The sequence below is a fragment of the Anser anser genome (genome assembly GCF_964211835.1).
Source record: "Anser anser genome assembly, chromosome: 1".
Taxonomy (NCBI): Eukaryota; Metazoa; Chordata; class Aves; order Anseriformes; family Anatidae; genus Anser; species Anser anser.
Genome location: NC_139720.1, coordinates 43589625 through 43609566, shown reverse-complemented (window position 1 = coordinate 43609566; position 19942 = coordinate 43589625). Strand labels below are relative to the sequence as shown.

General features: G+C 51.5%; 1 protein-coding gene across 12 annotated transcripts in view; it reads right to left on the bottom strand.

The window, feature by feature from the left end:
- Positions 1 to 19942, bottom strand: part of ZC3H7B (zinc finger CCCH-type containing 7B) — a 45034-nt gene that overhangs the window by 5780 nt on the left and 19312 nt on the right. For 5 of the 12 annotated variants that reach the window (XM_083799274.1, XM_083799273.1, XM_083799272.1 and 2 more), the window contains exons 9-20: positions 19354 to 19613; positions 18092 to 18440; positions 17009 to 17121; positions 16051 to 16213; positions 15803 to 15964; positions 14820 to 15025; positions 13988 to 14088; positions 12923 to 13104; positions 9175 to 9260; positions 4197 to 4330; positions 2825 to 2930; positions 1598 to 1706 (exon numbers count right to left, since the gene is read on the bottom strand). In XM_083799274.1, the coding sequence (XP_083655400.1) occupies positions 1598 to 1706; positions 2825 to 2930; positions 4197 to 4330; positions 9175 to 9260; positions 12923 to 13104; positions 13988 to 14088; positions 14820 to 15025; positions 15803 to 15964; positions 16051 to 16213; positions 17009 to 17121; positions 18092 to 18440; positions 19354 to 19613 (1971 nt within the window). The remainder of the gene's footprint in view (positions 1 to 1597; positions 1707 to 2824; positions 2931 to 4196; positions 4331 to 9174; positions 9261 to 12922; positions 13105 to 13987; positions 14089 to 14819; positions 15026 to 15802; positions 15965 to 16050; positions 16214 to 17008; positions 17122 to 18091; positions 18441 to 19353; positions 19614 to 19942) is intronic. The other 7 variants (XM_083799275.1, XM_083799268.1, XM_083799267.1 and 4 more) reach the window with 5 other exon arrangements.

Here is a 19942-nt window from a genome sequence, read left to right as displayed (position 1 = left end):
CAGCACCTGCTGTCAGCGTGAAGGCCAGTGCTCGGGCAGGCCCGATGTCACCTCCCTGGATGAGAGCCCTGGGGAGAGCAGCCAAATCCACCCCTCCCCGCCTGGCCAGGGGCACACCACCACCAACTGTCTTGCTGTTGAGGGACAACCACGACAGCAGCTACATGAAGTATTCAAGAAGGAGAGAAGCTGCCCTGAGATCTCCACGGACTTCGCTCCACAGGGAGATTCTTCATCAGGCCCGATTCTGCTTGACCCCAGCAGACATCTCACTGCAGCCACAGCAGAGGCAGGGGCTGGATTTGGATCTGTCCCTTCCCTCTAAGCCTACGCTTCATCCTCAGCACTCAAGAGGGAGCAGAGCCCACAAGCAAGCTGGCCACAGGAAGCACTGGGGAGGGGAGGAAGACCTACTGATGGCCTGCCCCAAGTTCAAAACCCACCCAGAGGAGTGCAGTTAATGTCTCGGTGCTTTTGGTTAAAAACCCATTTGGGATGCTAGTGGGAGGCGAAATTGTGGCTGGAAGCTTTGACTGCACACCTGCCTTTCCAAGACCAGCTTGGGAGAGAGGAAACATAAACGCTGCACGCAGCAACGTGACGCTCCAAGTGCGATGCGTTAGTGATTTACTCCTCGCTAAATGGGTAATTGAGGAATTCAAGGCAGTGGGGGATAATTAATGCAAATTCCCCCAAACTGAAACAACACTGTCATTTGAAGATTTACCTTCATGCTTGAGCAAACACACCCAGACTGGTCTGATGCGCTTTCAAAGGCCCCAGCAACAAAAGGACCTGCACTGTACCAAATATCACTGCGTGGCACAGCACAGAAAGACACTCCATCCAAGTGCAAAGAATGAACGTCCTTCAAGCTTTCCAGCATCTCCCCCCAGAGCTAGGTGAGCACCTGGACAACTGGGCGTTGCAAAGACAGCCTGAATAAGCAATGATTGCTGCCAGAGAGCTGGTGGTCCCTCCAGCAGCCCCATCACCGTCCCCGTGGGCACAGAACCGTGCAGGGCTCAGCTGGTGCCAGCCCAACTGAAGCAATTTCAGGGAGCTGCCAGGGGAACAGTCTGCGGCCCTGCCTTGCAGGGGGTGGGATGATAGGACGCTGAGGAGGGTGACTGGTGAAGGACTGACAGGTGACATGTGCATCCCTCCAAGGTTTCCCCCAGAAAGTAAGCTGGGAGCCCGCGTAATTAATTCCAGACCAGCTCCTCTGCAAAGGCACCACCCAGTGATGTTCTCATTCCGGATCTCAAATCCACTCCTTTGCATACAATGCTATGAACAGGGAGTGCCGCAGCCCAGGAGCACGGCGTATGAGCAGAACCGGGCAAGAAAGCCAAGGCAGATACAAGACAGACAAGAAAGATACAGGAGCAGCTACAGGTCAGGACTGGCGCTCTGGCAGAGCTCCATACAGGGCCAGGCCTGGGACAGCACAGGCAACCGGAGGGACACTGTAGATAAATCTACCCCATAACCCCACCTAAGCTCATGGTACCAGGAGCTTTGTCTGCTCCACCTCTGCTGTCAGGAGTGTGCCTTAACTGACCCAGCGTCCCCTGCCCGCATTTCCCCCACTCACTTTTATTTTCCTTCATGAAGGTCCACATGTCTCTCTCTTCAGGGCTGTGGGCGAAGGAGCAGTTGCCCACATACTGGCATTTCCTGCCATTTTGTGCATGGATACACAACTGTTAAGAGACAGAGAGCAAAATATAGCATCTGCTCAAACACTCCTTGCTAGAGGGGAAAGTGGGTTCAAAAAAGCCGACAAGGGCATTAAATCGCACACAGGAAAGGTCACAAAGCAGGACACATCACACATCGTTAACTCACGCTTCTTTTCCTCAAGCCCTTGACGACACGAAAGGTAAGATTTCCCTACAAACCCACAGGCAGCTCAGTTCAGCACCTGCCTTCTCTCTCCCGTTCCCATATGCAACTGGTCAAGGGGTGAGGCAGCAGGGAGCAGCCTGGACTGACCCAACAGTGTCTCCTGCTGGTCACACTGCTGGTCCCCAAAGGTGACGCATTCTCCAGCCAGAGTGGCCTTGGGGCAACCTGCCTCTATTCCATGACCCCCGACTCACCTGCTGGCCTCATCTCCTACTGGCACAGCCGTAAATAACTTGCCCCCCCCCCAGCTTCTAGCAACAGGCCCGCAACTGGAGAGCGCCCAAGACCCCACAGATGGCCTTGCACCTGCCCACGGATTAAGGGGCAGCAGATCCCATGAGGCAGGAGGGAGAGGAGCTTTCTAATTCAGGGATAAGAGAGGGAGAGAGAGATTATCAATTGCCATACTCAGGGCTGGGGATGGGGGTTGGATATCTGTAGTTTTCCTCACAACACGTGGCTTTCTAGCTGAGTTCCTACTTTTGCTTTCAAAACACATCTTGGGCAAGTTTCACAACAGACAGCAGTCCAGCCACAGCAAAGGCAGGGACAGGCTTCTCCCAAGTACTCCTTCTCACCCACATTGAGAAACCCTGACCTAAGGGGAGACTTAAATCTCATCTCCAAACCCTGTGCCAGCCAGTCCTTGAGACGGTGACTGCATTAACAGCAGCATTAGAAACTTGCATACGTGTGTAATAGAGTGGTTTAAATGAGTGCCCCTCCTTTTTCTGCTCCACCCTTTTGCTGGACGTGTCTGAGATCTCTCTGCTCTCAGTTTGTGCTGCCCTCCCACCTCATCCAACACGTGACTGCTTCCCCGCCAGGTCTACAAGGGACCAGGCCTCAAAGCACTGCACAAACCGGGAGGGAAGGGGAAGGGGCACCTGGCTGAGCCAGTTGTGGGGCTTACATCATATTGCTGTGGGAAGTTGCGGATGGAAGGCAGTGGTCGGACAGACACCCACTTCTTCTTTGCTTTGGACATCACCAGCAGAACACGACGTTCCTTTGTCCAACTAAGGAGGAGAGAATAAATCAACAGAGGCAAAAGGAAGAACAGAACGAGGTTTTGTTTTCCTCAGAAACCCTCGAATATTGAGAGATGACCAGACCCTACAGTCCAGCTCATCCCTGCCACTATCTGGCTGCTCCTAGATATGCGCATCTGTGGCAGAGAAGCCAGAAGAAGGGTGTTTAGGAGGATTTCTCCCTGTACTTCTTACATGTTTCCTGGGATATATCTTTCCGTAAAGCCACAAAAGTCTCCCCCAAGTCTTGCGTGGCATCACCATGGATTACTAAACATCTGTGTTCCACCCTTTGACACAGCCAATTCTTGTGCAATCAGATCCATGAAAAACATTTGGGAATATTTTCTGCTTGAAAGGTGCAGTGTAAATGCAAGTCATTACAAGCACTGTCTTACAAACAGGTGCCAGTAAGTACTAAGTCTCCTGCAGCACCAGGAGGTACCCTGAGCAAAAGCCCCAGCTCTGTTCAGCAGCTGCACAGAGGTGTTATCCTCCCATTCCAGGAAGCGATCCTCTCCTGCTCGCTTCCTCCAGCGATGCTGCTTCTGTGTCTTTTTCATCAAAGGTCTTATATTTGCAATAGGATGCTGGACTGCGCCTTTGTGGCTTGCGTTTTGGGAACTGACGCCCTATAAACCACTCCATCCTATGCTGCTAGGTCGCCTGGGTGAGAGGGGCCACAGTTTCTGTGTCCCAGTGGCTCCCTCCCCGCTGATACTCCCTTTCTATCAAAACAAACGTCCTTATGGGCCCCAAGAAACTTGGAGGTGCAAACGGACAAGACATGCATCAGAGAAGAGCAACAAAAACCATGAAAGGGCCAAGGAAACTAATTTAAAAGGAAGCAGAACACCTTGAATCATTGCTAATAGTGACACGGCAGGCATCTTCAAACAGCACGGAGTACGAACAAGTGCAGAGGAGAACTATCTTAGTGACCTTGTTAAGGAGAAATAGTAACAACTGGAGAAAAGGGAATTGCAAAAACTGGACTGCAAGCACCAGGATTATGAGCCTGGCTGTGATGCACCAAGCACAGTGCTGGCTGCAAGTCCTAACAGTAGCGAAGAGAGCTGGAAACTGGAAAACAGTTACCTGCAAAGCTCACTATAAAACACCCCGAGGAGCAAGAGGCTGCTAGGAAGCCTCATAGCTTCTTCCAACAAAGCCAAATGAAGCCCTTGAGAAGGTAAGAGGAGAAATTCTTGCCCTTCAGGAAGGGTGGGGGAAAGAGAAGGTTGCATTGCTCACCAGTGGCGGGCTTTGGCACTACAGTACTTGAGGTCTTTATCTGGCTCCACCAGCTGCCCGTTCCTCCAGCACTGGCCACACACAAATTTCATCTGGAGGTCAAAGGTGCTCGACGTGGGAGCGCGGGGAGAAGCCTGGGGAAGAGAACCAGCACCTCAGGCAAAGAGAGCCCAACGCACCCCCCTTAAAATGCCGCGGAGGCGCTGGCAGCTCCCTGCATGCCTGCGTGCCAGTGACAAGCTGGATTAAATCAGAGCCAGCCCAACTCTCCTCTGCCAGTGTTAGCTGGTGGCCTGTCGAGATACCAGACAGGAGCAAAGCCACCGCTTGCTTCAGCACGATTCCCTGGCTTTTGACGTCTGGCCAAGAGCGCAGCCAGCCTGGCAGCTGCCAGCGCTGACCAGGCCTGGCTGCCAAACCCCTGCAGCGTATCGCCATGTACAGACAAGCTCTGCAGGACCTGCCCCAGCGCTTAATCCCCACTTCCCCGCAGGGAAGGCAATCCGTGTGTCCCTCGCTATCCACGGAGGGAGCTCGGTCGTGCAGCTGGAGGAGCCCCTGGGGGGAAGCCAGAGCGTGACACAAGACAGGACCTGCTTTTGGACCAAGAGGCTCATGTTACATCCAGCATTCGACACACTGAAGGCAGAGCTAGATCCTCTTGTTAATACCCTTCAAAGCAACTTCTGGGCAGGTTTCCATCCCTCACAGTTCCTTTGCTGTGGGTTTCGCAGGCAGTTAATCGTGATCTCTGGACAGAGGTACAACCATTAACACACATACTTCATATCTCAGCCACTTCACTTCATTGGCCTCCTACCTGTCACTGTGAGACAGCTGCTTTGGGATTATGACCAACAGGCTGTTGGGAGAAAAATGGAGCGAATCCCATATCACCATTGCCTCGTATTTTCTGAGCAAATCTCTAAAAAGTCATTTAAATTTTATACCACCACTGGAAGACGTGAGGCTGGTGTCTCCAGCTCATTTCCAAACCAAAGAGCAAACCTGACTGCACGCCAGTAGCTCCGGGCACGGGCACATGTGAGGGTACAAGCAAGAACCTCCAACAACAAAGGTCACGTACCAGTAGGCAGCTCACTGCCTGCTCACCTCACAAGCAGCCCCCGCAGCCTTGCCTTCTAACCCTGAGCATCTCACAAGGAGCAGACAGGCAGGCAATGTCCCTGAGGAGCCAGCAATAGCAGGAGCGTGGATCCTATTGCATCACCTCTCAAAGGGAAAATAGCAAGCACAGGATGGTGCGGAATCAAAGCATCTCCCAGGAACACTACGTAAGCTATTGACTACCGCTCTGCACCCTCCAGACCCAGTCTTTTGAAGCAGATCTGACAGACAAAGGTCCTCCAGCACTGTGAAAAGCTAACGAGAGAGCTGACCTTTGCCTGTGCTGACTACAAGAGGCTCTCACTGCTGCAGATGTCCCAGAAAAAGGACCCTCCTGGGGAACCACCATCTCTCTTGAAAAGCGGCGGTGTTTCTGGCCTGCTTGCCTGCACGGCAGCCTTTCTGGCGGCATCGGGCACGTGACCTTTTCATCCGTCAGCTTTCACAAATGCCGGTGACCACCAAATCACGTCAAAGTGGCCTGCTGTGGAATGAGCAGGGCTGAGACCTGGGATATCACAGAAGGCAATATTGTACCTCTCCCTCAAATGTGGCCTTTGATCAGTAGTTTTAATCTCCACCTGGTGTCCAAAGAGAATTACTTTACAGCTTGCCGATGGCCCACCAAAACTACAGAGCTGAAGTAACAAATTAGCACTGAGGGAATGCTCCCTTTTACCAGCCCAGTGCTGTCTACCATATAACCCACCAGGAGACAGATTCCACAGCACGGTCAGGAAGCTCGGCTCAAATCTACTGACCCAACAAAAAGAAAAACCAAGTGGTTCCAGAAGGCACAACACATCAGAAATAGAGAACATGTTTCTCAGGTAATTCTGGTGCTCTGGGCTGCTTTTTCAGACAACTCTTGACAAAAAGAAGCCCCATGCCTTTCTTCACGAGACTCACGCAAACTGCTTGTCAATCCAGCGGGCATGTGTGCTCCCAGGGGATTAGGAGGAAAGCGAAAATCAAAGCTGCTGGTGTTGTTGCTACATGACTGTATTTGTAAAGGCAAGACACATACCTGGCAGGCTGCTGATAACCAACAGTGTGGAAATTAGTATCACATGAGGCTCTAGCAGACCAAGCCAGGCAAAAGTGCCTTCGGCTGTGGCACCACCCCTTGTTACGAAGCCAGACAATATAGAGTTAGCTGTGCACCATGGCAACCAAATAAATAAAAGCCTTTGGCACGACAGCTCCCCTCTTCAGGCTTTGCAGAGAGCAAAGCCCCAGCACGGCCACTCATGTCTCCCAATTCAGGAACTCCTTTCGGTCATACTGGAATGCTCTCTGGAGGATCCATGTGCCCCCTTGGGGGATTATTCAGGGGGTCTGGGCTACTCAGCCACCTGAGTGAGCTGTACTTAGGTATGAGTACTCCTCATGAGAGAGGGAGGGACGTTCCTTTCCTCTCCCTAAGCTGCTAATTCTGAGGGCAGTTTTTATGGTGGTTCTGCAGCTGGCTAGTGGGGTAAAACAGAACAGCCCCCAAGAGACAGAAGAACGGAGGGCTAAGCCCCTTAGTTCCCAAGGATGCAGTGGGAGCTGAGGACACCCAACTACCTACAGCTATCGCTCCTGATGACTACCTCTTCCATCTGCAGCCACAGGGTTTACTCCTACGTCAGCCTGTGTGGGATCAAACACGTGGGACCAAGTACCAGATCCCTGGCAGGTGTTGAGCAAGTGGTGTATCGTCATCTTCCATTTCTTGCTAAGTCTCCTGACCCATGTCACCACGGCTGCCAGGCGTCCGTGTGCTGCCTGCTTCTCTTCTCCACAACTGGCTGGCCCCAGCTGCTACGTGAGTCCAGCTGGCAGCTGGGACAAAACTGCAGCAAAATCCCTGGGAACAACTTTGCTTCCGCTGACCAGAGGGCGCCGGGGCAAGCATAGATCACCCTGGGCGGTGAGAAGGACAGTTCTGCTTTTACAGCACTCCTGGGAAGTTGTCTTTGCCAGGCAGCCAACTTTGAAAGCTGGGAGGACGCTAAGAAAACTCTGAGTCACGATAGCCTGCTTGGACTGAAGAGCATAATGGCAAAAGTAAACAGCTCTCAACGGATCCATTAGTCCTGCCCCAGGGTCTTCAGCAGCAAGCCCACGTCTCATCCCAGCGCACAGCTCTCTGGCTGAACACATGCTGATGCCAAAGCCATGGTTTTCTACTGCAAACAGATACATCTGACTGACTTGACTCTGCCTTCCTGCCCAGTGCCAGGCTGCCAACCCCTGAACACCATGGATGGTGCCGCTGGTAGGCACTTTCTGACTGGACCAACAAGGCTTCTGCTTTGCCTCTGCACAAACTGAGGCCCTGGGAGGGCTGAGGTGCAAACCAGCTTTATGCCAGGCATTTCTGGGGTGCAAACAGACTTTGCCGTTGGCCATCAGTCCCAAACATTGCCCAACAGATCCTGAAATTAAAGCTCTCTGCCCATCTCCTGATGGCTGATGTAGCAGGCACTGGCATTTTTCTTCCTCAACCTCTGTCCCCTGCAAGCTGTAACAGCTGGAAATGAAACCCTCGCTCAGCATCCAGATCCCATGTGCTTCCGTGGACATCTCAGACCATGCCTGACAAACAGCTCATTCTTCTAACGGCAGCACCTCCAGGCAAAGGCGAACTTGAAGCTGCAAGGCTCACAAGCCATCCATCTATCCTGTTTTATCCCCACATTATGCACAGAGAACGACAAGACAGAGCTTTCTGGAAAACATAGGCAGATCCACTGCAGGCAGGACAGAACCAGTCACGACTTCAATCTCCATGGGGAAGGGACTGCTGATGTAAATCCAACCACTGTCACAAACTGCTGCAGATTCACAGTTAGCTTCCTCCCCTGCAGAGATGCAGGTAGCTGTCTCTGCCCCTGTGCCAGGCTAGAAGGAGAGCCTAGCCAGCTCTCTCTGAAGGGACCATCCAGATCATCTGGGCTCGCTTCTCATGCAATACAGGCTATAGAAACTTGTCCCATACCTTCAGGACCAAACCTATAGCTTCCTGAGAGGTTAGAACAAATTGCTCAGACAACTCAGACAGCTTTGGGAACTAGAGACCTTGGTTACTCTGGACCGTTCCTTCCCATTCCTCAGTCAGCACCCTCTCCTCCAACCGCTTCTGCCCACAACAGCAGAACGTGCACGTATGTTGCTGAGCATTTCCTCCAAGATGACTCCACCTCATGCACCATAACCAGTAGATTGCTGGACACAGCCCACTGAGAGCATCAGTGCAAGTCACCCGAGTCTTTCCTGGTGGGCTAACCCAAGGTGATCGCACCTGCTCTTCCCAGCATCAGCACCCTACTGCCTCCAGGATACTGCCTTCCTGCTGGAGCAAGAAGGCGTTCACCATTGTTTGGGAGCTCTCACCCAGGAGACCTCAACCTCAGCAACACCTGAGCTGCCAGTTCCACCCACTCCGGTGTTCAGAGTAGTCCCACGGGTCATGAGTCACTTCTCGAGTCCTCCAAACTTGCCATATCATCTGTCGGCCACTAAAGGGCAGCAGGACCCCTTTGATCCCTACCCTGTGTGACCAGGATCCCCCAGGTCTCCTGGTTTCACTAGCAAGGTGTCACTGGAAGCACCGTTCTCCGTGCGTTGCCCTCCCTGCTCTGGAGGCTTCTCCCCACCACTGAACTGAGCAGATACAACGCTGCAAAATGAGGTGCAAAGATCATCACTAGCACTGCAAACAGGAAAGCTCTCAGCTGCCCTCCTCCTCAGTGGCCAGCCTGGTCTGCCTGGGACCTGTGAGGCACAGCAGTGGGAGGAAAAGAGAAAACGTGCTGGAGCAGCTACAAGCAAAACCAGGCTGGGAGCCCGAGATGCACCTTACCATGCTGTTGGCTGGTTTGCTGGCATGTGCCTCCATCTGTTGCCAGTACTTCTTGGATTCCTGCACAATATCTTCGTGGGTCATTCCTGGGAACAAGAAGGAGGAGACAGGACTGAGCTACAGCTCTTCAACCAACAGAAGAGAGGGAGGGAGGGAGGGTTTGCAGGTATTCCCACGTTGTGGCTCAGGAATCCCCGTGTGACTGACAGTCCCACCAGGAACATCAGAACATGGGTTGTGAGGGAACCCAACACCACCACCGAACCTGTTCAGGCACAGGCTAGGGAAGGAACTCTCTCCAGTGCTCCTGCTCAAGCCAGACGAAAGGGGAAGAGTTTGGTCTCCTGGGCTCATTCAGACCTGGTCTTCTGCTGAGGATGTGTGCAAAGGACCCTGATGCTGACTCCAAGACTGACGCTGATTCCTGACCAGGTATTGAGACCTAAACCAAGGCTCTCCCCCAACACCTTATCAACTGATCCTACTCAAGGCTCTGAAGACAGCGCTTAGTTTGAGTTTTGCCACTAGCCTGGAAGATTTGAGATATCTCACTGTCTCAGACATCTAGCATCTCCAAAAACCCAGAAGTCTCACCTAATCCCTGCTGTTACACACTTCAAGTTGTTGGAGGTGCTCATCAATTGACAGATGGAAAAGAAAGTTGCATTTCAACACAAACACCAAGTCCGCCCAAGGCAGCAAGACCAGAAGTGCTACACCAACCAAGGAACAGCTGCTTCTATGTAACCAGCGAAGAAAGATCTGCAAGGTTTCAGGAATCAGAAACACATCAGTCAGCGAGAAAAAAGGTTGGTCAGAGCTTATCTAAGGAATTATCTCCTGACCAACTGAAGAGGTGAAGGAACAGTCCCTGCCAGCACCAACCAGCCAGATGGCTGCTGCAGTTCTCAGAGTACTAGATGTCAAGAGAAAAGTATGTAAGAGTAGGAACCGGTCAGTGTGAGGACTGACTCTGTTAGAGACAAGCCAAGGCTTTTTAAAGTGCTATAAAGCCCTGAGATACCTGCCAAAACAAACTGAAGAAGTATCTTACAACTGCCAGTTGATGGGAACAAGTGGGGTGCTGAGGATGGCCTTGGTGCAGCATCCCCAGCACAGAGAGGTTGCAAAATTCCTTGTTTTGCTTTTGCCAATGGCCTTTATTATTGAAGTGTGGTGTTCCCCAGGCATGCCGCATCTCTGATCTGGGAGCCAGCACGTTCCAGAACATAAGGGCCAGCAAACACAAGTTTTCCTCTCAGCTTCAGTTACGTGCAACTTCAGTAAGCCACAGCATTCCTGACCTCAGTTTCCCCATTTGTGATTTCAGCTGTCCAAGTGCCTGCCAGACAACAATACTGCTGTTTGTACAGGGCTTGGACAGGATGAAAAGAATTTCTTCAAGAAGTTTTGCTTAGGTTTCCAAAATGGCAGCTGCTGCCTAGCTGGTACTTCCAACTCAAGAGCTCTTTGCAGATTTTCTTCTTGTTGACCATTAATCCCAGAGGACACTGAAGAGTTAGGAAAACTGCAATTCCCTCTCCCACGTCCAAGTATTCCAGGGCTGGACACAGCCCTGATCCATTCTTTGGAGACAAACCTTAAAAAGCTGGGAAAACCACAGCAGAGAGTTAATCCACTGCACTGGACGTGGCAGAGAAAGGGCCAAAGCAATCTCCATCTTCGCCATTCTGCACACCTGCACTGTGAGACAGGGCATGCAGAGCCAGCATACACAGCTCTTCTCAGAAGACTGAATTTCAAATGAAGTCCTTAGCAAGCGACTGCCTTCTCCCACTCCCAGAAATCTGAACTAACTCAATAATACGGTCTAGAAATGTAGTGGTCAGAAGAAAGCCCTCCCAGATACGAAAGGATGTTTTCCGATATGCCAGCTCCACAAAGCATGACCTGTCCCAAACAGACACTCTGGGAAGCAAAGGCCGATATGCCGATCACTTTTAACACTTCAGCATCTTTTGCAACATCACTAGTGAAGACAAGACCCTGTGAGTTCCACCGATGGAAGAAGATAGCAAGATGTCTGTGAATAGCCACAGTGAGGAAGGAAACCGTCCTGCTCGCCCCCGTTTTCAGACCATGGGAACCTTCACCCTGCTAGTGCAATCCTTTATCCCTATGAACAAAGCCACATGCTCTGTAAGAGCTCAAATGGCTGTGAAATGCAACAGCCCACTGGTTTCAAATGCAAGCTACTACGAATGATGGATGCCCCCTTCCTATTTTTGCAGAGCAGACGGTACCCAAATCAAGCTCTCTACTCCAAAGCTAAAGCCTTCCCAGAGACTGGTGACAGCTACCTTTCATCTCTGTTGCCTTAACAAGGGCTACAGTTAAGAGAGGTAATAATCTATCACTCCAGGTAAGAAAGCTCAAAAGGAGAACAGGCTCATATATACAACAGCCTTGCAGAAAAAAAGATGATGGCTCTCCCGTTGTTGGAAAAGATGGGAATAAGCAGAAGACGTACCGACCATTTTTGCAGCTAAACTCATGGCTTGTTTCAGCTCCTAGTTTTCCCTTTGAAAGTCACTCCTTCAAGGAAAGAAGGCATGAAGCAAAAATCAATTACCCATTTCATCTACAGGCAGAAAAGGAAGGAAGAAGGAGAGAAAAGAAACTTTTTCTAGATATAAAAAAAAAACAACCAAAAACATAGAGTGGGGAAAAGAGCAAGCTGCTTGAATACTAGAGTGCCCAGAGTACTACAGGCAGTATCATTAACATTTAGGGCAGCAATCCTTGCCTATGGCTCACAAGCAACATGTTGTCTTAGAAACTCCAGTGCTGTAATTTTTTAATTTCCTGTGGCCACAAGTGAGTGAGGCCAACTGAGAAGAATACAGATGGCATCTGCCATCTTGTTCATCCCTGTCCCTCGTGAGCCGAGCCAAGCCAAGGCTCAGGACTGCATGAGCTACAGTGACAGGCACTTGAACAGTAAATTAAACTAGTTGCTCCCAACTACATCAAAGAATGGTAAGAAAAATCTAAACCATATTTTCTCTCTGAAGTACTCCCATTAACCAGGCTGGGTCCTGCACTAAACAAGACCCCATGGTGAAAAAACATCCAGGCAACATTTTGGGTGGACCCCCATCCACTCAGTTAACAGGAGAGCAGCAAGACAAACCCCCCAGCACTGTCAGAGAGAGAAAGGAGTGCAAGGGCCAGATGTGGCAGTGTTGTTGTATGAGTGACCTGAATATAATCCCTGTAATCTCTTCAGAGGCACACCATCAAAGCCTTTTTGGAAAACACCAAGTATCTTGTCATTCTCCACTCTTGGTGAATTTGTTCAGAGAAACTGAAGACACACAGCCTTTCTTTTTATAACTGCTTTGTCACCTGTGCGTGCTGCTATTCTCACTGCATCAGATGTTCATTCTGGGACCCAATTGCTATTTAGGGTCTTCCACAGGATTTAAGCACCAAAACACCTCCGGGGATTCAGCCCTACCTAACAATTATTTCAACTTATGCAGCTGCTCCCAAAGGAAAAGCTTCCTGGTCTGCAATTTACAGGAGCACCTGTAAAGGGACAATATCCGAATCACCTCACAGAACACCCTGGCACTATTTTCTGTGTCTCTGAGGAGAGAGATCAAGTGAGCAACAACTTCTCAGCGCTCCCAAATCACCCCCTTTTCCTCCCAAGTGGCCCCAGGCACGTGCTGGAGGAAACTCAGGTGCATGCATCGCCAGCCCTGCACCAAGCCACACTCACCTGAATATTGCTGCAGCAGCCAGACCTTGAGCTCGATGAAACTATGAGCAAAGTGGCAGCTGTCCTCGCGCAGGCAGCCGTAACGCACCTCGTGCCGGCACACGTCAAACTGAAAGTGTTCCTGGAACTGGCGGATCTTGGAGTATTTCAGGGAGGTGGAACGCACAATGTGGACCAGACACCTGCAGCCAGGCCAGGGAAATTTTAATCACTGGAGGACCAAATCTTCAGCCCTCCTCCTTACGTCTGATTTTCATACAATTGACTGGGAAGGCAGATGATCAACTCTGAGAGAGGCAAACTCCCGTTGGGAAAACCAACCACCCGTCCTCCCACTCTGTATAAAATCTAGATAGATATTTGCAGTCTCTTCAGCCCATGGGTGATGCCCTGCTCAAGATCAGAGATCAGACAGAGTTTAAAACATGCAGCAAATATAACAACTCCTCTGGCTCAGCAAGGCTCCAACTCTCAGGCTGCCAAGAGCCAGAAGGGGTTGTATTACTGTGTACTTGACAAGTTTCTTACACTTGTTTTCCTAAACATTCATTATCAGCCAGTCAGAGGCAGGATCCCGAGCTAAAGGATCTTTGGATTGACCTTTACATAAAGGCCAAACTCAAAGGCAAATTAAGTCAATGGAAAACTTAAGGTGATTCCAAATGGGCTTTGCTTATGCCTGAAATCCCTCAGCACCAGAAGCAAACGCGCAGGGAGAAGCGTACAGCACTACTGATCGTGTCTTTAAGCTACCCAATGATTGGAACCCACGGGAGGGAGGGAGAGAGGAAGGGAGAGAGGGAGAGAGAGAGGGAGAGTGAGGGAGAGAGAGAGAGAGAGAAAGAGAGAAAGAGAGAAAAGGAGAGAAAGAAAGAGAGAAGGAGAGAAAGAGAGAGAGAGAGAGAGAGAGAGAGAGAGAGAAAGAGAGAGAGAGAGAGAGAGAGAGAGAGAGAAAGAGAGAGAAAGAGAGAGAAAGAGAGAGAAAGAGAGAGACCAGGGGCTTGGAGTTAAACTGGCTGGACGTGTGAGAGATTGCTCCTATCAGCACAACCAACATTCACTCACTTGTTGTCATGGAAACTGTGTTTGGCAGAAAGGTTGGAGCAGACAGCTGGTGTGTCCTTGGTCCCTTTGCTGATAATACGGGGTTTGCTGTCAAAGCAAATCTGAGAAGAGAAGAATTAGCATGCTGGGAAAATCTTAGAAGTGAACCAGAGCCATTTTTTTTGGAAGGGGAAGAAGAAGCGGAGCCAGCCTATTCTAATGTTCAAAGTTAGAACAAGCCTGGTGAAAACTTTGTGGTAGGGCTTTAAAATAAAGTAAGTGAACTTTTGGAAAGGCTTCAGGACAACATTTTTGGCTCATTCTCAACAGTATTTTCCACTGCGGTTGGAAAAATTTTGGTCAGAGCCACATATTCTTTCCCAGTTGGACAACAGAGCAAGAACAAGGGGGAAACGATGGGGAAAAATAAGAAAAGCCAGCTCGCAGCTAAGAACATCTCCCTCCACATATAACACTGCCAACTTGGGGAACTCTCTGCTGCAGTGCATCAAGAGGGCAAGAGCTAATCCTTAAGTGACTGAGTCAGTGGCTCAGCACAGGCAGCAGGCGGGAAGCTGCTTCGTTATGGGACTGTGATTTTTAAAGCAGCTGGAGCCAAATTGCACTTCAAAACAACACCTCTAGGCAGAAGAGGAGGGTGGTCCCCTGTGGCTGTGTGCACCTCATGCAGCTGGAGGAGTGAGGAGAACTACCTCGCCTTCCTCACACGTGGCTGCATCCATTGCTCGCTGTCCTTCTGGGCACAGGGCACCGGCTGGGGCACATCAATGTCCCAGCAGAGGCACACGGAGGAGATGCTGAAGGCGCCCACTCCCCCCCCTCAGTCCTGTACCTCACAGAGGAAGGTGAAGATGCCCTGATGTTCCTTCAGGAGCTTGGCAATGGTGAGGCTGCTCTGCTTGATGCCACCTAACGGGTCAAAGAGGAGGTCGCGGTTGAGGGTCCCCTTCCTCTCCTCAGTCCACACGTCGATCTCTTCCTGGTGGTACGCGAAGGTGCAGTTATCCCCGTACTTACAGTCCTGCTTGTTAAGCATATCTACAAAGCAACAAACAGCACACACCACCACACAGGGAGGGCGGCCCAGTCAGAAACTAAGCTCTCTTTCGTCTCCTCCCACTGCCCACACCTCACAAGGAGCTGAAAGCAAGAAAACACAGAGTTAAAGAAAAAGAAGAGACATCTCCCCCCAGGTTTGAGTACGCCAGGGCACTCAGTGAAGTTAATGCAAACTACTAAGTGGTGACATCCTCAGGTAGATGCCATCTGTTGGGGAAACTGTTTCAGTACAGAGGCCTGCTTTCATGCAGTGCTCAGCCAGGGACAGGCTGCAACTTAACCGCCCCCTTTTAAAGCCAATCCAGATGAAGTTCTCCTAGCAGCTCAGCACTAAGCTGGGACCGTTACCTTGGCTATTCCTCCCTCCCCACCTCAGCAGGCGCTTTGTAGTGACACTGCCTCAGGGACCTGTCCGGTCATGTTGCACGTACAGACCACGGGATGGGCTGGAGAGAAGGAGCAGGCACTGAGAGCTTTACCCTAGGCAGAGCCACAGACCTGTGCGTGGCTGCTGGGTAGAGTGGGACTAACGCAGGCATGTGTACAGCAGGCAGGTTCTCAGCAAAGCCCTTATCAACAGCGCAGCGCCAAGCCTGGACTATGGTTGTACTGGGCTTCACAGCCCACGGGCTGCTGATGGGACAGGAAGACCCCAAAGACAGGAAGCAAGACCAGCAGAAGACCTCTCCCAGCCGCCCCGGTACACAACTTACAACCCCTTCCCAGCCACCCGCAGCCCTATCCCCTCCAGATCACCTTTGCACAGGTAATACGATCCTACAAAGTTGGTTTTCGTTGGGCGAGGACGGATCCTCTTCCAGGTCTTGTCTTCCGAGTTCTTCAGCCTGCCCAGCAGGATATCTCGCTTGCACTTGTGCTCCAAGCCTTCCCGATAGGTGTAATCACCAGCCTTGGGCCCTGCGGCAGAGAAGAGCCCCATCAGCCAGGGGAAAGGCAAACCCTAGCGTGAGCCAACGCTCCAGGTGGCAGAACAACCGCATCACCTGTTTTGGGGTAGCAGATGTGACAGGCCTGTTTGAAGACATGAGTGGATGCCAGCGGGTTCTTCACCAGCAGGGCTGTGTTGGGCATTACTGGTTCTGGCTGGGGCAGCAGGTGCTCGGTGACTTTGGGCACAGCTGGGTGACTCACTCCACCAAGGCTGACCTGCACAAAACCACACACACATCACTTCTGAGCTCTGCAACCACGCGGGTCAGAAAACTCCATAACCCCACATCCCGCTCCAGTCTCCCCCAAAACTTCCTCATTTTCTCCCTCATCAAAGCATTCCAATCTGAAATGACATTTCCAAAAAAGTTGCATGCATCTTTAAAAAAAATAACCAAGTGTTGTATGTTCACTTCCAGAACAGGTCTCCTTCACTCTTGGTAAGGAGACACCAATTTTCTATCATGAGACAGAACAAAATGCCCCCCTCACTCCTTCCCGTTCCTTCCATCGCAACCAACTCTCAAATCAACCCCACTGCTACCTGGGAGGACAAACAACCACTTATCAGTGAGTCTTCAGGCAGCAGATTAATCTGAGGATGGAGACTTTCCGCTGCAGTGACATAACAGGGACAGCAGGACAACAGGAACTTGAGAAGAATAATTTGTGTTCCAAACTTGCTAGCCAGAGATAACCCTAACCCTTTCCCCCAAGACCGGAGACACAGGACAGGAGCAGAACACTTTATCTGGAAAAGCCTCCTGAGAGGGGCAGAGAGGAGCAAAGAACTTCTCTAGTTTTAAGACAAACCTGGCTTACTCTGCCCCACCCTTCAGTGTGATGTGGCTGCTAGGTATAGTGGCCACCTTGGATGAAAATGATGGAACAAATGTCTTCCTACTGCCTCTGGGGAAACCTTTACCTGCCTTGCCGAAAGGCTGGGGAGAACGCTGACTGGGGCAGGTGAAGAAGAGGGGCCCAAATTACCTACATCACCCAAGTCACTACTACCTTGGCTCCAGAGCACCTTGGGACATCAGCATGGGGGAGCGGCTCACTCACCACGGGGGATGGTTTTTGGCTGCCAGGTGGGTGTCGCAGTTCCTGAGGGCTGGTTTCTTCTGGGCAAAAGAAGGGGGAAAAACATAAAACAAAGCAATCATTTCACGTTCAGAGGTGGTTCTGCTCACAAAAAGACAAACAAGTGCTTGTGAAATCCATTTGCTTTATTTATTTCATAACATTTTGGTACTTTTTACCTAAACCACCCATCTAAGTCTCAGGAAAACTCAAGGAAAGGCCTTCTTGTCCCCAAAACCACACTGAACCCATGGATGCCACTGAGTTCTGGCATTCCCAAGGTGGCAGCTCAGAGGCAGCTGAATGCTGAGGTGAATCTGAGTGTTGAAGTGCTGACTGGTCAGTCTCTGTTCTTCTCAAAATATTTTTGCTGCCTACATACTGCAATACAGGGGACAACCTGTCCAAGAAGAAGCCTGCCTTCACTCATGAGACAGGTGGGAACCTGCTTTTTGCACAACCTCTACAATTTGGCTCCTTGTGACACAAGAGTTCAGTGCCCGATGCCCCAGGATGCTTACTGCCCTGAATTCAGATCAGAGCGACCCACCTTGGCCTTTACCATTTTGCCCAGCGCCACGAGGTCCTATCTCATTTAAAACAGTCACCAGGATTTTATTCATTTGGTCCAAAATGTCGAACAGACACTGGCGAAGATGGAGGAATCACTTCATAGTCTAGCAGATTGTGCCAAGGGAGGCGTCCTGGGTACCAGGCCACGATTAGGCCTCATTGCTCCTCATCACACACCTTCACGTTCCTTTCTCCCCTGAGATTTCACACCATGCACATACTGGCTATCTGGGATTACACACCTACAGCCCTTCTTATTACTCATGAGCAAGACACATTCAGCTGCTCTGCCCAGGACAACTCCCTGCCCTCTCCAACATTTGTATTCCTGTTCCGAGCGGGGAGAGCTATCCGACAGACCTCTTCAGCACTGAAGGAAACAGCCTTGGCACGCTTTCCCAGGTAAAACAGCACAAAACCCTGTCACCCCACACCTACCAATGGCAAAGGAATCCAAGGCATCCAGTGACCCTCTGCTTGTCCCAAAGGAGTCCAGGGCATCGAGCCGCGAGTCTGTGTAGGGGAGCAGATCCAGGGAATCCAACGAATCCAAGGTGGAGCCACCACTTCCCCCCGGCGGGGGCTCGAAGGCATCCAGGACAGAGGAGGAGGAGAGCTGCTTGGTGGGATCCATCACCAGGCCGAAGGAGGCAGGCGGCAGCGGGGTGGAGACGGGGATGCTGGCCGTCACGACCGGGGGCAGCAGCGGAGTTCCCCCCGGGAACACGGGGATCAGCTGGGGCATCTCCGTTGGCAGGTTGGTGGGAATGGTGCCCTGGACCAGAGACTTTGGGGAGTTGGGCAAGAGGAAGAGAAGCAGCACGTTAGAAACAAGGAGCAGGGAGTGAGTGCACGCAAACTGAGCAAAAGGCTTCCAGTCAAGCACGTGCTGTGTTATCTGAATGGAGAGGACACCCGGCAGCCCCATCCACCGGCAGACTTCCCCCGGACCTCCCCATCCCGTCTGACTGCACCACGCACAGCCTGGGCTAAGGTCCCTGAGGAGGTGCTGGGCTACCTGAGCTCGGCAGGCTGCAAGGCAGAGCCTTACGCTGGGCACTTGCACCAGCTCCGGACAAAACCCAGCAGCGCCGAGTACACGCAGCAGTGAGGTCAGGGTAATGACCATTACGCTTGGCAGCTCTCAGCAGAGCTTTTCGGCTCAAGATCCTTCCTGCAGGAACACGATTACATTGCTTCCAGACCCAACCTGACTTTCATAACACCAACACGGCTGGCAACTAAAATCCGACACAAGCATCGATACAGATTGTCTCTACAGTGCCCGGACCTGTTCAAAGAGCTCAGGCTGAGTGCAGCCTGCACAAAACACGAGGAGATTAGAGTATGCCCGCTGTATAAATACATCCACCACTCTTGCTTCAGCACGCTTATTTCTATCCTCAGGCCTGCTTCAGCTCCACAGACACCAGAGGCCAGGGGGAAGGCGAAGGTGGGGGAAGGCTACCTTGGGTACCTTTTGGGGGCAGCTCCGTGAAGTTGCTCACAGCAAAGCAGGCTTGGAGGTGGGCTCTTTAGATACTCACAAGCCAGTTGCAGAAATAAGGGAAGGAATGAATGAGTTTTACCAGAGGAAGAGCTAGGGTAAAAGACTGACAGAAAGAGAGAGGCAGCACACATATCCTTAAGCTCCAAAAACCGATTTGGAACAAGAAGCAGGGGACCCAGGCAGCTCTTACTAGAGGGTACGGTGATCCCTCGGCGAGGGAGTCCAGGAGGGAGTCCAGTTCTTCCCCGATGATGTCCCCATCTGTGAAGTCCTCCACGCTCTCAGGCACTGGCAGGGGCACGCAGTCCGGAGACGGGAGCAAGCTGGCAGCAGGGAGCGAGGTAGGCAGGCCCTTTGCATCCGAGTCTGAGGGCAAAGGGGCCAGCCCCTCGCTCACAGGGATGGAGGTGGCCACGGGAGCCGGGAGGCACTGCAGGTCCATCGAGCAGTCTGTGATGGGGGAGAAACAGAGCCAGTCACCCAGGAGAGCCTCTTGCAAGGGGCAAGCAGAGCGCAGCCTGGAAAAGAAAACAGTACTGTACAGCTCCATCAAATCACAAACACCACGTACGTCGCGTTTTCAGAGGAGGGCTCTGGTCTGAAGAATTCTTGCCCTTTGATATTTGTTCCCAATCTCCAGTGGCTCACTGATAGCTGAAATATGCTCTAAAGGCCAGCGCACAGACTGACTGTCCGGATCTGGCAAGCAGGAACCAGAACAATACAAAGCCTGTGGCTGATCACTTACTGAATTTGCTGCGGCCAGGACTGAGGGCCAG